Source organism: Pistacia vera, unplaced genomic scaffold (genome assembly GCF_008641045.1).
Source record: "Pistacia vera cultivar Batoury unplaced genomic scaffold, PisVer_v2 Contig37, whole genome shotgun sequence".
Taxonomy (NCBI): domain Eukaryota; kingdom Viridiplantae; phylum Streptophyta; class Magnoliopsida; order Sapindales; family Anacardiaceae; genus Pistacia; species Pistacia vera.
In genome coordinates, this window is record NW_022196190.1 from 1 (window position 1) to 24,140 (window position 24,140).

At 37.1% G+C, this 24,140-nt stretch overlaps 2 protein-coding genes across 2 annotated transcripts; both read right to left on the bottom strand.

Moving 5' to 3' along the window:
• Positions 1 to 216: 216 nt before the first annotated feature.
• LOC116140329 (probable phospholipase A2 homolog 1) lies at positions 217 to 1,300 on the bottom strand. The gene is made up of 3 exons (XM_031425972.1): positions 744 to 1,300; positions 588 to 627; positions 217 to 503 (listed from the first exon to the last, which is right to left on the bottom strand). Exons 1-3 carry the CDS (start codon positions 849 to 851, stop codon positions 352 to 354), a joined length of 300 nt encoding a protein of 99 aa, XP_031281832.1. The 5' UTR covers positions 852 to 1,300; the 3' UTR covers positions 217 to 351.
• Positions 1,301 to 1,383: 83 nt separating this feature from the next.
• On the bottom strand, positions 1,384 to 3,667 carry LOC116140328. Its single transcript, XM_031425971.1, has 3 exons — positions 3,618 to 3,667; positions 3,005 to 3,202; positions 1,384 to 1,950 (listed from the first exon to the last, which is right to left on the bottom strand). Exons 2-3 carry the CDS (start codon positions 3,184 to 3,186, stop codon positions 1,764 to 1,766), a joined length of 369 nt encoding a protein of 122 aa, XP_031281831.1. The 5' UTR covers positions 3,187 to 3,202; positions 3,618 to 3,667; the 3' UTR covers positions 1,384 to 1,763.
• Positions 3,668 to 24,140: the final 20,473 nt, after the last annotated feature.

The window sequence follows — 24,140 nt, forward strand, 5'->3', positions numbered from 1 at the left end:
TTATTTGCATAACTGACAACTGCCAAGTTTTATCTATATACTTTTGGCTTAAGAGTAGAAAAAACAAAATGATCCAAAGAACTTCTGAAATGAAAGTCCAATGCTGTTTTGTTGGTCAGTTTCGACAGCTGTGAATCAACATCATCAAACGCAATTTAATTTGTTTTTCACATCTAGAAGCTATATAAAAAAAAAAAAAAAAATTATTGCAGAATATAATTAACCAGCCCAATTTGAAATCACTAGTCCCTATCCTGAAAACAGCTGAAGACAATACATATTAATTGAAAGGAAGCACTTAACTGATTTAGAGGCTCATTAAAGCCACACAAGACCATGATCACGAATTGCTTAATAGCCTATGCATGTAGATGTAATAGTACCTTTTTTCTCGACGCACTCATCGTGGATCTTGCAACAAGCATCCAGATCGTCACATGGTTTCTCTCCAGGACACCCCGTCCACCCTACACCACAGTACTTCCCGTACCGAATCCCAACCGCTATAATTTATGGGAAAAAGATGTATTAGAAAATATTAGCCACAAATACATAAACAATTACAACGAAAATAAAATAAGGCTTACAATTACAATTCTGTGCAACGCAAGTTCTGCTGCATTTCACCTGTCAGCCAATAGTTCAAATTTAGATTGTGGATCCAACAAATGTGATTTTGATCTTTATTTTGTTTCCTATGTTTTCTTGGCAACCAAACTGGAAGACGGAGAATTTTGAGTTACCTGCGAATCATTTTTGGCACACTCGGATAAGACAACGGAGAAGATGAAGATGAAAGCGAATACTGCGACGACACGCGTCAGAACGGGGCGGACCGCACCACGCAGCATTCTTCCGTCCCTCAATTTACTCCAGCCAAGTGCCAAAGTCTCTCTGATATGAAACGACTGCGGATACCATATGATTTCGCGTCGCGTCCGTATTCCGTCTGTTCTGATTGGCCAACGATGGAAATGGAATTACTAAAGAGCCCTTCCTTTGGATTGGGAGTTTCGGAGCCTCTATGGACGGCCCAGATGGAATTGGACTAGGGAACAAGAAATGACACGTCTTACAATTTTAAAACAAAATTGAGGGCAAAGCGCACAAAGAATAGTGCCTCAAATTTAGGATAGGAAAGGCAATCAGTAGTTTTAATGAATAGCGTGCTTAGTGGGCTCTTAACAGAACCAAAGATGAGTTAAAGTGATTCTTTCTTTAATCTTAATTAGAATCACAGAGCAATATGACCCTGAAAGAATGTTAGTGTTATTCATCTTCTTTGCAGAAGTATCTGCAACTCCTGTGCCTGAATTTATACAAATCGAACAATGATTGTCCTCTGTTACTCTGAAGCTCTCATCCATTGAAGCGGAAGGCAAATTCAAATAAAAATGTTATAATATAAGCTACGTAAATCTACATCGACTTTGATCAAGCCAATTGTATTAAAGAGAAATAGATGATTAGTCAAGTGATTGGAGTGAAAGAGGAAACTCCTCAACAACTTGCACCCTTTATCATCAATCATGGGTAGTCGTAGCAGTTTCTGATGAAGATAAAACAACAGCAAGGTTTGTTAACGCAAGTCACTTCAAATACAAAATTATTGACGCTACCAAAGTTACCCACTGATTTCTCAGCTTCAAAAATTTTGAAGAAACAACAAAAATTGCATGTAGAGTAGCAGTGATTCAATCACGAATGGTATGCGAAGCTTACATATTCTTTTCCTTGAAAAACATTTTACCAACTAATTGACCTCAGACATAGTAACCAGTGAAAGTGAATCCCCTTCCAACAATCTCACCAGCACAAAACCATGCAAAGCACTCCAGTCCAAATAAAGCAGCAATGCCGGCATCCTCAACCTTCACATCCTGCCTGTTCTTCCATAAATTCTTCATATAATCAACTTCCTTCCAGAATGCCTCACGACGTCCAGGAATACTATCAAGTTAAAATGAGCCAGGAAGCATGTATGAGATATATGCAAATCAAAAGGCAGAGTTTCAAACACAGATACAATATAATCAGTTGTGCTTGGTATGCTAATTTCTAAACCTAGAACACTGAAGATCTTATTAAGCAAAATGTCAATAATAGTTTTACATAGCATAATAAAAAACAATTTCAGATTGACCAACAGAATCACATACTTATCATCATCCAATTCTCATGAAACACGAAGAAAAAAAAAAAAAAAAAAAAAACCCTCACATATGTGAAACTAACCTTTTTGTTCTGGAATTGATTTACATGCATGTTTTACTTCTTTTGCTCTTCCCACAAGCAAATTAGCTACAATCCTATTCACTTCATATTTCCTTGAACTTAAGTTCAAAGTCTTGTCCAAACAGACTTACTCTCTCTCTCTCTCTCTCTCTCTCTCTCTCTCTCTGTGTTTTGATAAGACACCTTTTATAAATTCCTTCAACCGGGTTTAAACACCACTTCATTACTTTAGCAAACATGTGCTAACAGAAACAAATTGGTAGGTGTTTAATATGTTGACAAAACACAGTAACACAATCCAAGCTGACTGAAGCTTTAAAATGAAGTCAAGCTATACATAACTAAGCAAAAATGACACATGCATACACATACCTCTGTGCCACAATAAAAAGCTAGAAGCAAAGAATGAAAAATTAATGCACAAAAATATTTAAACACCTAGATGAGTTCTGAATGAAATTTTATTATGAAAGTAAAAGTAAAAAGCCCACATGATAAGTATGAAATAATCAGGAACTGTACAAGCTATCACTTCTAAACATTGCCAATCAACTAAGTAAATTAAAATTAATCACGAGCTGGGCATATCACATTCTGTATATTACCAAATAGTCTTATAAAATTAAATCAGAGGAAATCATATAGCTATATCCTAATACGAATGCTGCCCATACAAATGAACCATTTCAAGATCATCAAAACTGCTGCAAGATCCACATAAAATTTACATCAAAAGCAATAAAAACAAAGGTATAGAAAAAAAAAGTACCTAGCTAGACGAGTGTAAAACAATTGTTTCGCCAACAAGTTACATTTCTCCACTGTGGGGGGCTCCTGAACATATTGCTTGTTCTGCTCCAACAACTGCTTATAATAGGCATTCCCATGCTGCGACAGAAACTTCGTCGCTTGGCATGCCTTGGATTGCAACTGTTGCAACTTCGATGCCATAAACTCCAACTTAAACCTAAAACCACACCCACAAATCAAACCATTAAAAACCAACTTTTTTAATCATAAAAACTTCATGCTTTAGATAGAGAAAAACATTCAGCGTAACCCAGTTAGGAAAAAATCAATATAAATTTCACCAAAAATAAAAAAAAGACCCACGCCGTTAATTACTCCAGAACAGCAACATTTTTATCAATTCCCTTGTACAATTCATATTCATCCACACGAGACAAACTGGAGTTCTATATCAATGGAAAACTGCAATAAATACAAGCTTACTACAATAATTCAAAGATCAGGGTATCAGGTACCGGTAACAAGAACAGATCTGATAAAAACAAGACAATACAAGAGATAATGAATGAACCGCAATTGTTTCTATATGAAACGAAAAAAATTATGAATCTGATAAGAGAAATTCGATTTACCTTGGATGCTTGTTGAAGAGAAAATGTCCGACGAATACGCGAAGTAACGGCTCGGCTCTTTGCTTCGGTCGCCGCTTGGCTTCTGAATAGCGAGAGTGATGGGGCGCAAGCGTATTGGTATCAATGGTTCTGCCTTTGGGTTTGGAGTTTTATTTGAGTGTCTTAAGTTTAATTTATATTTTGACTATGGGCCAAAAATAAAGCAAGAAATATGAGGGATTAAATTGCAAACTCTGTTTTTGCAGTATCACACAAAAAGGATGATAACTTTTTTATAGTGATACCTATAGTAATAAATTTTATATAGTTATAAAAAATTTAATTCCTAATTTAAGATAGTTATAAATAAAAATAAATCTGTAATATAATAAGTTATAATTTTTATAGTTCTCGTCTTAAGAAAAATTGTCTTTACATAGTAATAATTATCAGTATGAAAAATAATACAGCCACTAACGGTAGTGCACTGAATTTGTGCACCAAATGACGTGACAAAATTTTAACCGTTGATTAATTTTAACTTAATATTAATCAACGGTCAGGATTTTGTCACGTTATTCAGTACACAAATTCGGTGCACTACCATCGGTAGCTGTAGCATTACTCTTATCAGTATATTGCAAAAAAATATATGCTATATTACATTAAATGTTTAAGATGAAATAAAATATTTATCTAAAATTGTTTGAGATAATGATTTATGTTTTAAAGTTGTTACTATATCTTTTAATTAGTGAATAGATTACTCGTTAGCATGAACATCTTCTTGTTGAAGCCAAATATTTCTAGTTTCTCAAGTATGTTTAGAGCTTCTTGGCACAAAACTTTTTGTATTTCCGTACTATCATCCTTATGATTATTTCCTTTATCTTCTTGTCTAATTATAGTAATGATTTATTCTTTAGTTAAAGCATATATGACTTAATGTTCATTTGGATGATTGAGAAATACATTAATATCTATTCAATTAGTGGAATGAAGTTGTCGAATCTGATCACTAAATTCTATAATGACTCTTCGATTCTCCTCATCCACTTCATTTGTAAGGATCCTAATTTGGTAATGATTAAAACAATTGGCAATAACATATGGCTTCACATCAATTTGCTCCATAATTTTGTAATGATTAAAATAATTTGCAATAATATTTGGTTTCACATCAATTTACTGCATAATTTTGTAATGATTAAAACAATTAACAATAGTTTGTAGCTTCACATCAATTTGACCATGCACTAATTGCATTTATAATTTCATCAAAGACATTTATCTTTGCTGGTTTCAAGCCACGAATTATAAAGAAATTTTTGTTACCACACCTCCATTAAGTTATAACATACTCATAGTAATAAAATTAATTAATCCTACCATTATGACTATAAAAAGATTTTATTGTATTGTTTGAGTTTTTACGTTGAGCAAATGACATGTTTGGTACATTTGGTTACATTTATTCCCAATCCTCACCCATAAAGTAACACTATTAGCGATTTTTAGGTTGTAAAGGGTATTATTACCATAATGCCCTTAACAAATAAATTAATAAATTACTTTTTAACCCCCAAATTATTGAATTATAATTAACCAGTTTACTTTAAAATTTATTTCAATAACACCCTCAACAACTGTGCACCTTCTCAGTTTTTGCCCAATATGGGTTGTTTCCAACGATGTTGAACCCCTCAGTCACTAGAGATGACAATGGGCCCGACATTTTCGGGCACCCAACCCGGCCCGGCCTGAAAGGGGCGGGCTTTACCCGAGGTTGGCGGGCTTGGGCTTGGTCCTGGGCTTGATTTTAACGCCGGATCTCGGGTACGGGCCGGGCATGGGTATATCTTTAGGCCCGGCCCGGCCCGAAAATTTTAGTATTAATTTTACTAATTTACCCTTATACTATATATTTAATTACAATATTATCCTACATATATATATCCATTTTTCCCAAACCCTAACCTCAATTTTCATCCCATATTGAAGGTTTAACATCATAACATGTTAAAATTGCCTTTAAATGAGTTAGATGGGTTTGGTTCAACTTATAAAAGTGGATTTCACCATAACATATTATGCACAACTGAAAAGTTAGTATAATCAAATATTATGGAGTTTTAATTGCTCACTTATTGCTTAAATTATTTGCAGAAATAGCTTCAATTAATATTTAAAAACTATTTCTAAAATTAAAAATATAAAAAATTTGAAATTTATTAATATTTAAAAATAAACATTATTAAAAAAGGCGGGCTTGGGCCGGGCCTGCGGTTATAAAAAACCCGTCGGGCCTGGCTTGGCCTTTGCCTATCATACCCGTAACGGGCTTGGGCCTATGTCATGAGGTCGGGTTTGGGCCTGGGCCTGGGCCAAGGGGTACCCGGTCCCGGCCCGGCCCATTGCCATCACTATCTGTCACCTCCATCATCTTTCCCATACTGCATACTCCAAAACCCCCCCGTTTCCTGACTCATTGACCCCTCCGATCGCTGGGATTTCGGTAGCCAAAATCTAGTTGAACACCAACACTACAACCAGTGTCTCCAACTATACAAAACCTCTCTATCTCCAGCAACCGGTTAGTCATCGCTCGCCGATTGAGAGGTTTGTTTCATCGTGGTTTTTGGTGAAGTGGTGGACAGAAAAAGGTGAGCTGTCGTGGCTGGAAAGGTTAGGGGTTTTGTAGGGGGAGGGACGAAGAGTCAAATGGTGGTTGGGGTTGTCGCCACTCAAAACGGCCGAAAACTGGCAAAAAACAATTACATGACATAGCTGTCGTGGCCGGCAATTGGCAAGTGAGGCGGAGGGATATTTGGGGGGGGGTGGGGGGGGGGGGGGGGGGGGGGGGGGGGGGGGGCGGGCGGGCGGGGGTAAAGGGTAAGGTTTGTAGAGGGAGATGGAGGTTCGAATGATGGTGACAAGGATGATTTTGGTGAAGAATCGTCGGAAAAAGGGTGAAAAATGCGAGGTTGACGTTGCTAAAGTGCACTGCCTCCTACTACAATGCGCCACCTCTACAAAATGACCACTTTACCATTTGACCGTTACATTAAATAATTTTTGGTTACTTTAAGGATGCTAATCTAGATAAATGCAACTAGAGATACCAACTTAGGATTTCGTCAAACCTAGGTTGAATATGTAGTTTGCTCTCTTACTTTCAATTATATTGTGGACAATACTGTATCTTATGAATCAACAAAAAACTTTAATATATTTGACTCATTTTAAACTACCTACATCATTGAATTGTGACTTATTAATAACTTCCATCAAATTCCTGTAACCTTAAATTAGTTTGTTTTTTTAATCTTTACTTTAACATATTTTGACACCCATTTACATAATTGTCTCTATATTGAATACCAAAAATTGTTATGACTTTAGAATCATAATTAATGTCATGGATCATACATCTTATTTCATACATTTAGTAATTAGTAAACATAAAACAAGATAAAAGAAATAAATCATAGTTTAAGGATTTTACATGAAAAAATAATATATAGAAATTTAAGATGTAAAAATAATGACAAAATCCACTTAAATTTGGATAAGTATTGCGGTGAATAATATTTTTCATTATTAAAAACTTGAAAAATATAATATAACATAAGCTTAAGAGAAAATATAAAGAAAAGATGGTTATGAATAAACTATAACACAAATGTCAGTGTCTTGGGCCTATGACCAAAGTCACTAGCAACAAACCCAATTGTGTCCCTTATTAGAAATTAGTAGTTCTTATATACACCTACTAACTTCTGAACACACACCGCTTATAAACTAGCTGAAGCTGAATCTGAACCTAAGGTTGATTTTAGCCTCACCAAAAATTATTAGTATCTCGTAATATATATGTATATATATTTATACTTGAATAAATTTATATCCATGATGATAGTTGGCGAAGTAGTAATTAGTTATGTCTAGAATACGTGACTAAAAACCAGATTGAGAAGAATAAAAAAACAGATGTTAAAAAAAATAAAACCCAAAGACACAACACGTTCTTAATAAAGAAACAAATAAGAAAGCTAGTTCGAACACCCTCAACACCAACCAAAAAAAAAAAAAAAAAAATTCATTAAGTGAAAATATATATCTTTTAAAACACTAACTTAGCAGTCCAATCATTTTTAGTCTCTAAGGATGTTTTTGGTATTAAATAGGGCTTAAAAATTATTCTAAAATATTAATTTTGTGTATTAAGTAGTGGGGAGATATTAATAAGAGTAGTGTTGTTTAAGTCTCAGTAATTTTTTTAAGCCCAAAATCAATTAAATTTAAATAAATTTTAGTTTTTTTTTTCAAAATTAACTTTTTTATTTATCTAGTAGTTTTAATTTATCTTCTATCTTAATTTTTTAACTTATCATTTATTTAATCATGATTAATAAATAACAAAATAAACTACAAATTTGTTCAAAAATCAAATCCTTGAATTTATTTCCTTTTTTAATCGTTTTTTATTTGAAAGTAAATGAGATTTTACTCAAATATAATTGTGATTTAGAAATAGTTATGGAAACTATAAAAACAAACAAAACAAAACAAAGGCTGGACAAAATATTTCCTGTGCAAAATCATGACAAGATATATTCTTTCCAATCTTTTTTTTTTTTTTCTTTTATGAGTGTTATGCCTAAGAAATTAAGGTTGATGCAAACTTACGTCAACAAGGACTAGACCTGACAAAACAGGTGGGTAGACCGGGTACGGGTTGGGTCTTTACGGGTACGAACCAAACAAGTACGGGCCCAATACGGGTCGAAGTATACGCGTCCAAAATATTGGATCCGTACCCAACCCTATACGGGTACGGGTGGACCCGTGGTTTTAGTTTTTACAGTTTCACCCCTAACAGTTTTCAATTATGATAGTTACACCCCCAAAATTCCTGTAGTTTTAATTTTTTACATTTACACCCCCTAAATCAACTACTCTAAATTCAATTCAATTTAGAATATAAATAAATAGGAACCAAAATAAACAAATAACAAATAAACAAACAATAACATATAATACAAAACTACAAATACCAACCAAAATAAACAAATACATAATCACTGATACACAATTACATATAAACAAACAAAATAAGTCAATAAACTATAAATACCAACTAAAATAAACAAATACATAATCCAATATTCAACTAAAAACATTCTTAGGGCAACAAATGTTCATCCCACAGTAGGGGTGATAGAGTTTCTTGATTCCATAGTCCCGAGATTAGTTAATGGCACATCAAGATCATCATCCGAATCATTATTCACCTCATCATCTACAAAACAATGATCAACTACAAATATTAATAAATGTAAATAATAAAATATATGAAATATTATTTAATTTTTTTCATTAATTAATGGAGTTTATGATTGAATTTTTTAAATTTAACATACTCATTAAAGCTAAGATATGTTATACTTTAACCAACATAAGGACTCTAATTATCATAATCTTTTCCACTTTCCAATTTCAGTCATTCATTCCCTTAAATGGATTGTTAAATTCAGATACTCATTTCAATGAGATTTAACAGGTAGTCATGTTGGCCCAATCACCATGTGAACAAAGGGAAAAAGAAGAGAAGACTAGTATTGACTTATTCAAATTCTAGAGCATACAAAGAACCCAATTCTTTAATATAAGTTTGGTAAATATAAATGAATTGACAATACAGATTTTGCCAAACTTTACCAGCAAAATCTTTTTGCCTTTTCACCGAAATCCAGTTTTGAAGGTTGGCATGTTCTTTGAAATCATAACACCAGGGAACCTTATACCCATCTATTACATACATCCCTCGCCATAAGCTTATTATTCAACCACAACAATCATAGTGTGGTTAGGGACATCAATTGGCAAGGTTTTCTCCTCTGGTCATTTTCTATAATTATTAACAATAAATTGCAACCTCATACCAAATTGCAACCATTTTTTAATTTAAAAAATAAAAAATAAAATAAAATAATTACACAAAAGCTGAATAAAAAAAGCATTTATTGACCAATCAACACACTATTAGGATCAGGCTTTGCCATCTCAATAATGAAGGAACTTGAACAAAAGACTACTAGTCAACTTAGCATGGATATCATGTTAGGATTTAGATTACAAGGAGAAGTATACAAAAAGTAGTGTATAAACCACAAACTTTCCCTGATCTCAGTACATATTATTTATAAGAAATAAACTTTCTAAAATACCCTTACAAACACTAATGCTCATGATCTTCAAAGATGAAAATAAAACTAAAAAATAATTAAACAAAGCAAACTGCAAAATACCTCTTAAATAAGAAATTCCGAAATCTGTAATGTTATAATTGGAAATTTGTAACTCCTTTAGCTTAGAAAGCCCTAATAAAGGTGGAAAATTAGAGGTTAAATAAATTAGCCAAACATAAAAAAGTTAGAGACAAAAATTCATGCCAAATTCTTCACTCGGTCTTCAACAAAAAACTTAATATGTGTTAAGAATTAGAAGACTGGTCTTGACTTATTCAAATTCTAGAACATTCAAAGAACCCAATTCTCTAATATAAGTTTGGTAAATATAAATGAATTGACAATACAGATTTTGCCAAACTTTGCCAGAAAAATCTTTTTGCCTCTTCACTGAAATCCAGTTTTGAAGGTTGGCATGTTCTTTGAAATCATAACACCAAGGAACCTTATACCCATCTATTACATACATCCCTCGCCGTAAGCTTATTATTCAACCACAACATTCATCTCATATACATTTAAGTAAACCCCACTTGCAAAACCCATCAACCAGGTACATAGAACAACCTTCAAACTTTTCAACTCTTCAAACACAGCTAATATACATGATGCAATCTATTGAAGACTCTTTTATCTTCAAAGAAGATTTATGTAAATGATGGAGTATAAAGCAATTCATTAAACAGCCAAAACATTAGATTTAAAGATTTATAATCACTATCAGATAATCGTTCCAAGAAAATCTAACTGTCTAGATCAGATAATCATTCCAAGAAAATATTTAAGTTAACATTAAGAAAAACAAATAAGGGGAACCCAACTCACTGATTTGCGACTGCAATGGTGTGGAGGAGAGCCGGGAGTCTTGTGACAGAGAGAGACAGGGAACGATAAGCCGACGCTCGACGTCGACAGAGAGAGGAGATGATGAGTCGACGAGGATGAGTGAGGGCTATTAGCGACGGTGGGTTTGGAATGGGATCACGGTTCACGGATGAGAACACTGAAGTGATGACTGATGATAGTGATGAGTGATGAGTGATGAGAGTCTACTGAACATAGCGATGAGATGAGAGATTCAGAGGCGAGAGAGAAGAGAATGTTAGTTTGTTTTAGAGTTGGGGACTTAGCTTAGGGTTACTGACTTACTGGGTTAGGGTTCGAATTTGAAAAAAATGGGTACCCGTGGGTTTACCCATATAACTCGTCAATAATACAGGTCAAGCCGGGTACGGGTGGCAAACAAACGGGTCTAACATATTAAACCCATGCCCTATATTTTTTACCTGGGTACGAGCCGACCCGTGGGTTTGGACCCGTTTTGCCAGGTCTAGCAAGGACCAATAAGAGTTTAGGAAGGTTTTGTGCAGCCTAGGCGCTGCCATGTCATCCAAGGACGAAATGAGTAAGGTTGTCATCAACTTGGCAGGTAAAGATTTGACTAGTGAGTGGTTGGGAGTCGCCCACCTGCCCAAGCCCTACGCGATTTAAAGATATCTCCTATACAATTAGCCAATGGGAAGCAAGGTAGGAACTGTACGGCACCTGCCCGCTTACAGACATGTAATCATTACCCAGAAACCTCTTTCTATAAATAGAGGGCTCCCCTCTTATTTTCGGGATTCTGATAACAAAACATTTACTCTCCCTCTTTGTATTTCTATTCTCTGATCACTATACGCGACCTGATTGTAATCTCTCATTTATGAAAAGCAGTGGATGTAGGATTTGCTTAGAGCATCCGAACCACTTTAAAAATCATCTCCCATTTTATTTTCTTCATTTCCCATTTACGTGTAATTTCTAAGTCAGCTTAGCACTTTGCACATGCGAATAATTGGTGTCAAAATCAAGCATCAACAGTTTGGCACTAGAAGGAGGGCTTGATCTAATCAATGGGTTCTGTTCGCTAGCAAATGGCTCATGGTTTTGAAACTGAGCGAGCTAGCCCCAACAACGAGGAGGTCTCCCGGGTACAAGATGACACTTCTCTTGAAGTGCCCACGATTCAGCAAAGTACCACGGCGGACATTCCTTCGAGCTTATAGCTCGACCCAGCTATGATAGATTACTTGGAGAGGTTCAATAATACTCTTCAAATGATTAATTGAAGGTTAGATAGTTTGGATCAAGTCGTACCACCCGAGTCCGATAAGGCGGTGCCACCGCCGAAGACACCGTAGGTCGTGTTAAAGCACGAAAACGGGCAAAGGCCCATGCCGCGTGCATTACAGCGTGTAAAGACAAGGGAAAACAGGTGACAGGTAATGGGCTAAAAGGCTCCAAGGGACCAACGAATACCGGTCATGAAGCAGGTAGAATACTTGTGGCTTTGCGACTTGGCGATATGTCGCATCATGAACCGTTCCACGCCACATCACATGGGCACCCCCATAAGAATGCAAGGCAGGGAAATCCTCACTGTCGCCGGAAGGATGGCCTCGACCATCATCATGAGGGAAACCCCCACCAACCATAGGTCAATTCTGACCATCATGAAGGTCGGAATAGCTCCTTGAACCATTCGTTGCCTTCACACGACTCCAGTCAGCGTGTGTCAAGGTATGTTGGAGCTTCCGAGTGAGGTGAGGAAAAGTCTGATCTACGGTATTTCTTCAACCGCAATCGTGAAGGTCGAACCCACATTACGGAGAGAGATCTTCAGGTAGCTCCGCAGCCTCAGTTTGAGGAGTTACAAGGAGCTCTGGATCAGCTTAAATCTCAACAAAATAAGTGTGGGCAGGGCGCTAAGGCGTCTCCCTTTTCTCCAACAATGTTAGTTGCTCCTCTCCCGCCAAGGTTTAAAATGCCCGATATGCGAGCATTCGATGAAAATTCTTATCTGCAAGATCACCTCTATAAGTTTAACGACCTCATAGAGCTTCACCAAGTTTCTAACTTGGTCAAATGTCGCTGTCTGGCAGTGACTCTAACTGCCCACGCCAAGTGCTGGTTTAGATCGCTTCCACCAGGATTTATTAGCTAATGGCAGCAGATGAGCTCATTGTTCTTGGACACTTCCAGGCGAATAGGAAGTTCTTAATGCCGTTAAGCTATCTAAGCAACATACGGTAGGAGAAGAATGAATCCCTCCAGTCCTACATTGACATGTTTCACAGGGAGCTACACAAGGTGGCTAACACACTTGAAGAATCTATTCGAACTCTCATTATTGCGGGAGTCGCCCACAGACCGACCTGTTGAAAAAGCTACAATCTGAGGACAACATTTCCCTCACCCGCTTCTACGATCTTACTGAGAAGTACCTCTGAATAGAGAATTCTGTCGCCACTCTTTATTGCCATGACCCCGGTCCTTCAACCAGTGCTCCTGACCAGGGAGAGGGTAGTAGAAGAGCTGATCGCAGATGGGCTAATGATGATTAGCGGAAGGGAAAGAAACAACTGTTTGAGCCCAAGAAATCTTATGTCCAGGTTCCTCATCGCGATCACGACAAGACTCAATATACTCATCTGAACGCATTAGTATCAGCTATTCTGGATAAGTCAGAAGAGGCCAGCCTGCTCGGAGAGCCGACACCTATGAACAATCCCCATTTGGTAAGAAATATTACCGTTATCATCGAGATAATGGGCATCACACATATGAGTGTTGGGCTCTCAAGCAAGCAATTGAAGACCTCATTAAACAGAGGCACTTCAAGGAGTATGTTGATGGTCCGACTCTTGTTTGGGAGAAGGATCAAGAGGACCAAGGGAAGAAACGCCATGGTCGTAAGGGTCTTTACTTTGTGGAGATCATCTTTGGAGGACCGTACCTTGCGAGAAATTCTCAAAGTGCTTAGGAAAAGTACGCTCGAGAAGCTTGCCATGATCCCGTGAGTGTGATGAACACGACGTCGCGACCTACTAAGGTTCGCAGAGAAGAAAAGATTACCTTCTCAAAAAAAGACACGGTGTGATTGCATCATCCCTATGAGGATGCACTCGTCATCGCACCTAAAATAGGTCAGTGCAAAGTCCACATGATGTTGGTAAACAATGGTAGCGCTGTGAACATCCTATTTCAACGAACTTTTGAGGAAATACAATTAGACGAGGTAGATCTAAAGCCTACCTTTATCCCTCTCTATGGTTTTACTAGGGATCATCTAATTCCCAATGGTATGATCACACTTCCTGTCACTTTGCGCAAGACCAACAAAGTAACCAAAATGACGAAATTCTTAGTGGTAGACTGTCCGTCCACTTTTAATGGCATTCTGGGATGGCTTCTACTACGAAGTTTCAAGGCTGTCACCTTCATCTATCATCTGAAGATAAAATTCCCTACTTCGATGGGGTGCGGAGAAATGAAAGGGTCTTAGAGCGAATCTTGCAACTACTATGTCAGAGCAGTGCAGATGGCATGCAAAGGGAAATGGAGGTTGGTGGGCATTCCCGAGCAGGCTATGACGATCACCAGGATCGAACCACAACCGGGTCTAGTGGAAGATAGCATAGATCCTCCTGTTCAGGAGGAATATTCCCACAACAGACTGGTTGAGTCTCTGTCTGAGGTCTCTGTCAACCAAAGTGAGCCGACACGAGTATTGAGAATTGGGAGTAATTTTAGCCCTCAACTTGCTGAAGATTTGACGAGCTTCCTCAGACAGAATATCGATGTTTTTGCATGGACTCATGCTGATATGGTCAGGATCAGCTCGAACATAATATGTCATGCACTCAACGTTAATAATGCAATCAAGCCAATTCTCCAAAAGAGAAGAGCCATAGATCCAGAGCGCTATGCTGCTCTTAAAGTTGAGGTGGATAAGCTCTTCTTAAACAGGTTCATTCGGGAAGTTCATTACCTGAGTTGGGTTGCCAATCTGATTTTGGTGAAGAAACCCAATGGCAAGTGGCGAACTTGCATTGATTTCTCTAATGTCAATAAATCTTGTCCGAAGGATAGTTTCCCTTTGCCCAGGATTAATCAGCTTGTCGACGCCACCTTTGGGCATGAGCTGTTAAGCTTCATGGATGCCTACTTGGGATATAATCAAAGCCTTATGTATAAGCCTGACGAGGAGCATACCTCGTTCATCACAGATCGGGGACTGTAATGTTATAAGGTCATTCCCTTCAGTTTAAAGAATGCTGAGGCAACCTACCAGCGTTTGGTTAACCGTATATTTTCTGAGTATATCAGAAAATCAATGGAAGTCTATGTCGATGACATGCTAGTTAAGTCGCATGTCGCTTCAGATCATATAACACATCTCGCTGAAATGTTCGACGTACTCCGAAGATATAGAATGAAGCTTAATCCTCAGGAAAATTCCTAGGGTATATGGTTAACCACAGGGGGATTGAAATCAACCCCGAAAAGATCTAAGCTCTCCTAGATATGAAAAGTATCGCCAATTGAAAGTAAGTTTAGAGCTTGAATAGGAAGATATTGGCTCTCAGTCGCTTCATATCAAGAGAACAGATAGTTGCTTGCCGTTCTTTAATATACTCAAGGTTAACAAGAAGTTTGAATGGACTCCAGAATGTGAGCAAGCCTTCCATAGCATAAAAGAACATCTTGAAAAGCCACATTTTCTATCAAAGCATCTTTCTAAGGAAATCTTATTTATCTACATGTCCGTCTCTCAATATGCGATCAGCACAACTCTCATCCAGGAAGAGGGTAGAGTTCAGTGGCCGGTGTATTATATGAGCAAGTGACTATTGGATGTCGAGATGTTGTATCCAGAGATAGAACAATTAGCCTATGCCCTATTGATCGTTTCCAAGAAGCTGCGACCTTATTTCCATGGTCATACCATCCATGTTTTGACCAACTACCCACTCAAACAAGTTATTTAGAAGCCGAAGGCTTCGGGTAAGTTGCTCAAATGGGCTATGGAATTAAGTCAGTTCGATCTGCATTACAGACCGAAGACAACAATCAAAGGGTAGACTGTTATTGATTTTATTTCGGAGTTCTCTTATCAACTAGATCGAGAACTCGAGCGGTCATCCAGCGAAGTTATCCAAGAAACTATTCAGAACTTGTCAACCTGAAGCCTCTATGTTGATGGGTCTTCTAACAGAAGAAGAATGGGGGCTGGTCTTCTACTCCTCAGTCCCGAAAGGACTCAGATTCATGGAATCTTCAGTTTCAGATTCAAAGCTATAAATAATGAAGCTGAATATGAAGCGCTACTTGCTGGTTTACGACTAGCAAGAGAAATGGGGTTGGAAATGATTGACATCTATAGCGACTCTTAGCTGGTTGTTAATCAGATCCTAGGAGAATATCAAGCCAAAGAAGAGAACATGATCAGCTATCTGACGAAAGCTAAGGCCGCGCTCAAGCTTTTCAAGCATTATATAATTAATCAAATCCCGAGAGACAATAACTCTGTCGAGGATGCTTTAGCAAAAATAGCCTCCTCATTGGACTCTGATGTCCCAGACAATATTCCAGTTCGGCATGTCGAGGTCCCCAACATCAACTCGCCTGAGCAAGTCATAGCTACAATCAAATATACTTCCTGGATGACTCCAATTATTCAGTATCTCCAAGATGAGACTATACCTAGTGATAAGATTAAGGCGAGAATCCTACAAACTAGAGCTGCTCGTTACACACTTGTTGAGAATCAGCTATACAAGCAAGCGTTTAACACTCATCTCCTCCGATGTGTAACCGATGATGAAGTAGACTACATCATGAGGGAGATACATGAAATGATCTGTGGTAATCACACTGCTGCACGATCTCTCACCAACAAAATTGTTCGTCAAGGATATTATTAGTCTCTACTTCACGAGGACACCTTCAACTTTGTGAAGAAGTGTGTTAAGTGTTAAAGATTCACGAATGTCTCGCGAGCTTCTTCCCATTAGCTGACAACAATGACCAGTCCTTGGCCATTCTCTATGTGGGAAATTGATCTCATCGGGACCATGCTGACTGATAAAGGGGGCGTCAAGTATGCAGTAGTCGTAGTGGATTATTTCACTAAGTGGGTCGAAGCTGAGCTTTTGGTCGCGATCACTACCAAGAAGCTTAAAGACTTTGTCTTCAAGAATATAGTGTGTCGCTACGGGATTCCTCATACGCTCATCTCTGATAATGGGAAACAGTTCGACAATGAGGAATTCAAGCAGTTTTGCGACAAGCTGGGGATTCATAAGAAATTTACCTCATTAGCAAGACTGCAAGCCAATGGTCAGGTTGAAGCTGTCAATAAGACTATTAAGTACACATTGAAGGCCAAACTTGGCGCAACCAAGACAATTGAGCCAATGATCTCCCAGAAGTCCTATGGGCATCTAGGACAACTTCGAGAACCTCTACTTCAGAAACACCCTTCTCACTAGCATATGGCTGCGAGTAATGTTCTGAAAACCGGATCGGGACTCGACTGGCCAAAGGCCCGATTTTTTATTTTTATGGTTGGACCAATCCGACCAATCGGTCGGACCAATGATGTCATCATAATGACATCAGTAAAAAAGAAAAAAACTCCAAATTTTTTATGTAACTAAAAACCATCAAACAAACCCTACAATAATAATAAAACCATCAAAGTTTGATAGTTAATGTTTACAAATTCAATCCTCAGGTCTAAAGTTTCAAACATCATCAAAGGCATTACAAAGTAATATAAAATATGAATCCACCAACCAACAAACAAACAAAATTACAAAATATCAAATTAACAATCCACCAACCAACATACAAAATTACACAATATCAATCCATTCCACCAACCAAACCACCATCCATCAGCAGCAACAGCAAGTGAAAAGTGAAAACCCAACCCAGCCACAAACAAATTCAGTAGCAGCCCTAGTTAGTAAATACAGGTATGGCAAAAAAACGATACGAGAATTTTACGGGTATAATACGGCAAATGGTGAAAAATACGTTTATAAAAATTCGGCTATAAAATTTGGATACGAGAAAAATATGGTACGGGTATATACGGGTTTAATACGGTGCATTGTCAATAATAAGTTTTGAAAAATACGGCAATATCAATCTTAGTTTTAATATTTTTATGGACTACCTGGTTAAAATCAATATAACATTTCAAATGCAAAGTATTCAATTAACCAATAACACAAATACACAATATATACATATAACTGATATTCAAATTATAGTCTTCAGACTCAAACACAATATTTAGCCAAGATTCAACTATAGTGTCAAATCAAACACAGTCATAACAAAACCAATTGTTTACAAAAATTACAAATACACCCTGCAGTCAGTTTACAAAAATTACAAATGTACCATGTAAAACTATATATTTTATTAAACACAGTCTCTTCTCTTTCATTTTCTTGTTCTTTTCAAAACTTTCTTCTCTCTTTCTTCTGTAAGTTTCTTCTCTTATTTCTCTTTGTTTTCTCCACCTTCTCTTCACTTCCTTCTTAAACCTTCGTCTCTTTTGTATAAACTTATGTCTATTTTGTTTCTCTTCCCTTCTCTTCTCTCTTTCTTCTTCTGTTTCTTCTATTCTCCCTCTGCATTTCTTGCCGACCGACGACTGACCATAGTTGGCCACTGCGTGTGGCCAAGATCTACGCCCCCTCACAATGTTCTTGGGTTTTGTGTTTTGTGCTTGTGATTGGTTCACATGATTGGGTCCGCCGATGTCCTCAGCCTCGCTGCCTTGTTGCCCGAGCAACTGTCTTATGGAAATTTGTTTGTTTGAGTCGGGTGTGGGAGTTGATAGGTTGTTTGCTGGAGTTGATTGTTGTGTGTTGATTGCTTGTGGAAATTTGTGAAGAACTGAGGAAGAAAAGCTGAAGAAGAACTGAGGAAGAAGAAGAACCAAACTGAGAAAGAAGAACTGAATAAGAACCAAAGAAGAGATATTTGTTTTAATTTTAGTAAAAACCTACTAAAACGACGTCTTTTTGGGGTGAGATTTTGTTTTTTTTTTTTTCAATAATTTGCGAATTATACGGGAAGCCTTATTATACGCGAATTATACGGCAGATTTTACAAAATACGTATACTGCGTTTTATATGCGAATTATACGACTGTCTGTACAATTCGCGTATAATACGCGTTTTTACTAATAGGGCAGCAGCAGCAAGTGAAAAGTGAAAACCTAACCCAACCACAAACAAATTTAGTAGCAGCTCACGGTAAGTGAAGGGAAGAAGGAGAAACCAAATAGATTCAATCTGCCAGTAGCCATGGAACACACCACCCATCACAACATAAAAAGAAAACCAATTCCCACAGAAGCCAAAACCGAACTGTTGCCATTTGCCAATAGCCAAGGGACTCATTACCCACCACAACAGAAAAAAAAACTAGACTCCCAATTCATAGCATAAATTTAAAACAAAAACTTACTTTATCCTTCCGATGATCTTTAACGGTTCAACCTATCCTAAATTGATTATCCACATCATCATCTAAGTCATCATCATTATCATCACCATCAGCTACAAATTTAGCAAAAATTAAAAACATAAGTTAAAACTTATGATGTACTGTAATATCCCACTTGAGGTACGTATTTAAGATTTGTTGTATTAGTTAAAAGTTTATTGTTTTAACTTAAATTGAGTTTGTATGTTGAGTTGGTTGAATTGTTGCCTTGAAATGGGTTGAGTTTTGGTGAAGTTGGAAATTCAAACTTCGCCGGGGCGAAGAAGAAACTTCGCCGCGGCGAGGAGGAGAAGTGGCATTACGGGTAGGTTCTGCCCAATTTCGCCGAGGCGACGAAAAATTCTTCGCCGCGGCGAAGAGCCTAAAACAAAGATTCTTGAGTTTTCTAGAGAATTCTTCTTTTGGGACACAATGACCATTCTACCCCTAATTAGTAGGAAAAGTGGGGAGTAAAATGAAAGGAAATTTAGTAGAGATTGTGTTTGTATGGGGGTGTAGTTGTAAAGAATCAAAGGATATAGATGGAATTTTCAAGAAAGGACAAGGGCAAAATGGGAAATGAAGCTTATAATATGAACTAAAAAGAGTAAAGTGTAGAGAAAGCCCTTACTCATCTTCATTCCACCGCCTTTCCCATTGCCCATATTCTCTCAATTTCTCCACCCAATTTTCCAAGAGTTCTAAGGGATTTAAGAGGGGTTTTGAGTAGAGATTTCATCTAAAGCTTCCTAAGGTAAGAATTCATGCTTTAGATGTGAGTTTTCTTGTATTTATAGTGAGGTCTTATTGTGTTGTTGCTGCCCTTGTGGTTGTTTTGAGTTGTAGAGAAGAGACAAGCCAACAAAGGGAAGGAAAAGTGCTAAGGAACCCATCTTTGCACAAGGTAAGTAAATCCAACCAAGTTGAGTTATGACTAAGCTTTGAGTAGAGACTTATTTTAATTATGTATGTACATGGTATACCTACTGAAAATTGAGATGAGATGTGTGCTTAGTCTTAGTAGTTGGGATTGATTAAATATGAGAAGTGTTGTTGATATGTGTATTGAGAATGGAGTTTGAGATGAAGTTTGAGAGATGTTGTGTAATCCTTTTTGGGAGTGCTTTTCTTGACAGGGATTATGAGTAATTGAGGGAGTTTTTCCCCAATTTGGATGGCTAGAAAAATGAAGTTTAGTAGTAATTTTCGTAGGGTGTTTATATGCACATGAGATGTTTGAGGAAATGCCTAAGTGAAATCTGCCCTGTCACTGCCGTAACTTTCTGAGTAATTTTTGAGTATCTTACGGTTCGAACTGGGCTGAGACCAAAACAGAGAAGTTGTAGCCCTGTTTCTAAGCTTTGAAACGAGACCAGAACCGTAGTAATCCGAGGTGTATAGCATAAGTTATGGCCGTTTTAGTGTGACTGGTGCAGAATGACGGTTTTGAGGAAATCTTGTAGTTGGCATTTCATTAGTGCATTAGGGAGCATGAGATAGCTCTACACCTTTGTTTATACACTTGAGAAGTAGCTTGAGATTTAGTATAGAATGTGAGTATAAGTTCTTTAAGAGTTAAGAGAATAGAGTAGGTTGTGCGATGGGGAACCCGTGAGTAATGGGTAGAGTATTCCCGCATGTACGCCGCATTGAGAGCGCGGCATGAGTATCAGATAGAGAAGTGGTGTAGCCCGTGAGAGTGCATGCGGATGAGGGCTATACCCGAGTACCCGAGAGAGAGAGATTATATACTCACATGGCCAAGGGTTCCGAATCCATGCATAACCGAGTCCGATCGGCTAGAGTGATTAGAGGTCACGTAGAGCGGGAGTGAGTCCCGGCCGTGCCCCCGGTGAGATGGGGTCGTGATTTATGAAAGAATTATGAGAAAAGAGTTCCTAAGGGAAAGAGAAAGAGATAAATAGAGTGGAACCCAAAGAGAAATTGCATGAGGGATTGTAAGGAAAGAATTAGAGAAAGAGAGTTACGGGGCTAGTATGAGTAGAGGATTTACTTACTGAGCATTATTTTAGTGCTCACCCCGTTGTTTTCCCATGTTTTGCAGGACCTAGGTGAGGACACTGTCGGATGGATGTCGGCGTGCGAGGAGGAGTGGTTACACTGTCCCTGATGTTTTTGATGACTTTTGTTTTTGTTATACATTTTGTGTAAAAATGTATATGTTTGTAAAGAGTATGATATATGTTTAATAAAAGAAAAATTTGGGCCCAATTTCTTTATGTTATTTTATATGTATTTCATTATAATCTTTTGAGTAGTAGTGGCTATTACATGTACATTGTTTTTTGATATTATAATTTAAAATAGCTACCAAGTTGGTTAAAAGTTGGAAAACAATCTTGTGAACCACCTGCTGAATCATAATAGGGTTGATCACTAACACCAATAGGAATAGATCCTTCTTCGTAAAGTGCTTGCTCCAATTCATCTAAATTTAATTCATCACCCTCCTATTCATCATCAGCAATCCAAAATTCTGTTTTGTCAAGGCTTTCATAATCGATAGGATCACAACTACTTTTATTGTAACACATCCTGAAAGACACGCTAAATAAAAATATCAATAAAAATACGAGATAATAAAAATATTAAAATTGCCAATGCTTTATACCTATTTTTCAAACGCAAGTTATAATGGATAAAAACAAGATCATTCAACTGTTGATGCTCCAATCTATTCCTTCTTTTTGAATGGATGCGTTCGAAAATACTCCAATTTCGCTCACATCCCGAAGAGGTTGAAGTTTGACTCAGAATTTTAATTGCAAACTTCTGTAACTGTGGAGTACTATACCCATATGTCCTTCACCATTCATCTAATTGAAAGTTAAAGTGTTAACCATATGAAATAAACATAAATTCATAACTTAGAAATTGGACTTAAAATTGAGAAATTTAATAAGTATCACATACCAGGTCGTGTGGTTTTGCAAGTTTGAAAGGCAAGCTCATGAGAAAAGCTTTTCTCGCGGTCTCAATATAATCTACTTTCGTCCACTAACTTTGTCTTGTTCAACTTGAATGCACTTGCTTTATTGTCGACAACATCAAGGAAATGTTTAACCTCTGGTTTCTTGCAAAAAGTTGCACGGTCATACTAAAAAATTGGATTCAAATAATAACCAGCAGCATGAATGTCGCAGCGCAAAAGCCTATCCCACCGCAGCTTAATAATTTCGGTATAAGGCTTGTACAATGTCTTTTTCTTTTTAAAGAACTTCTTGATCGCTTTTTTGGCTCTATACAGGCCATGATACACATATCCTATTGCAGGTCTCTCATCTAAGTCTACAATCCGCAACAAACGCGTCAAAGGAGCCACAATTTTGGAAACATAACCCATGTCATCCCAAAATTCATTATCTAGAATTATGGGAATAACATTCTTGCCTTTACTACTTCTAGCATATCGTGAGTCCACAAAAAAATCTATCAATCACCATAGCTTGCAAGTCATGTTTGTGCTCATGTAGACTTCTTAATGCAATGAAAGTAGTAGCAAACCGAGTTGCACCCGGTCGTATGATTTCTTTCCAACCCTGTTCAAGTGATACATATATAATAGATGTTAGTAAATTATTACAAAATGTTTATTATGTAATAAATTGACAAAAACATGAGTTAAAGGTTTATAAGCTATTACCTCTCTTTTCCTAAACCAAGGTATCAAAATTGTGTGATTATACACAAACTTGGTTACTTCAGAAGCACGTTTTGCAAGATGCACTATGTGGTCCAACTCAGATATATCTTTCAAAATTAAATTTATGCAATGTGCTGCACAGGGCGACGAAGTAATATTCTCATACTTCTCAGACAACATTCTTCCAACAGCTTTAAAATTTGCTCCATTATCCGTGACAACATGGACAATATTGTTTGGTCCAACCCATAAAGTCATTTCCTCAAACAACTTGAACAATGTAAAGACATCTTTTACAACATCTGAAGCATCCACTGATTTTATAAAGCAAACACCTTTAGGACAGTATACGAGAAAATTAATTAATGACCTATAGGAAGTATCAATCCAACCATCAGCCATTAATGTACATCCAACCTCTTCCCAAATACTCTTATAATTGTCAACAAGTAATGGGACTTCCTTCTTAGCATCTCTCAATAAATTCACACGCATAGCATCGTAAGTAGGTTGTTTATACCTAGGGCTAATTGCAGCTACAACATCCAATATAGGCTGAAAATAAATTGAGTTTAAAGCATTCATCGGGATGCAAGCATCATAAAAGAATCATGCAACAGACATGTTTGCTCTCCACTTTGCATCTTTTCCAGCCAAAACACTGCTAATTGCAGGCCGAGACCCAAAAGTAGTTCGTGGCGCAAAATAATTACTAACCCCCGTAGGTTTCTTTCTCTTACTGCTCATATATTGTTTTTTACCGCCACTACTACCACCTTCATTCATGGTCATTTGTGATGGGACAACCTCTTCATTTTCTTCATCTAACTTATCACCCTCAAATTCATGTACTGTCACCATAAGGAGTTGCATGCTTCCGAAAATATTCTTTTTCCTTATTCTTTACTCCTATTTCTTTTAGTTATTCATTCATATTGAATTTAACATCAAATGGAACCTTTGGGCACTTTCCAATATCCCCCTTTACTCCTACTAGGTGTTACTTTATTTAGAAAATACCAACACCTCTAGTAACCTTGCCACAATGAAGACAAGATAATATTTTCTTTCCATCTTTATCAACACTCTCAAGAACATGTCCCCATGCTATATCGGTCTTTCCTCGAAAAGATTGCGAGGAAATGGGCGCGGTTGATGAGTTATGTGCAGACGAAGATGATGACATTCTCTCCCCTGGCAAGTGGCAACTAATAATCAATTTGTTATAATTTATAAGATATAACTTTAAATTAATATAAAAATCAATTCATATTATATATATAGAAACAATTATG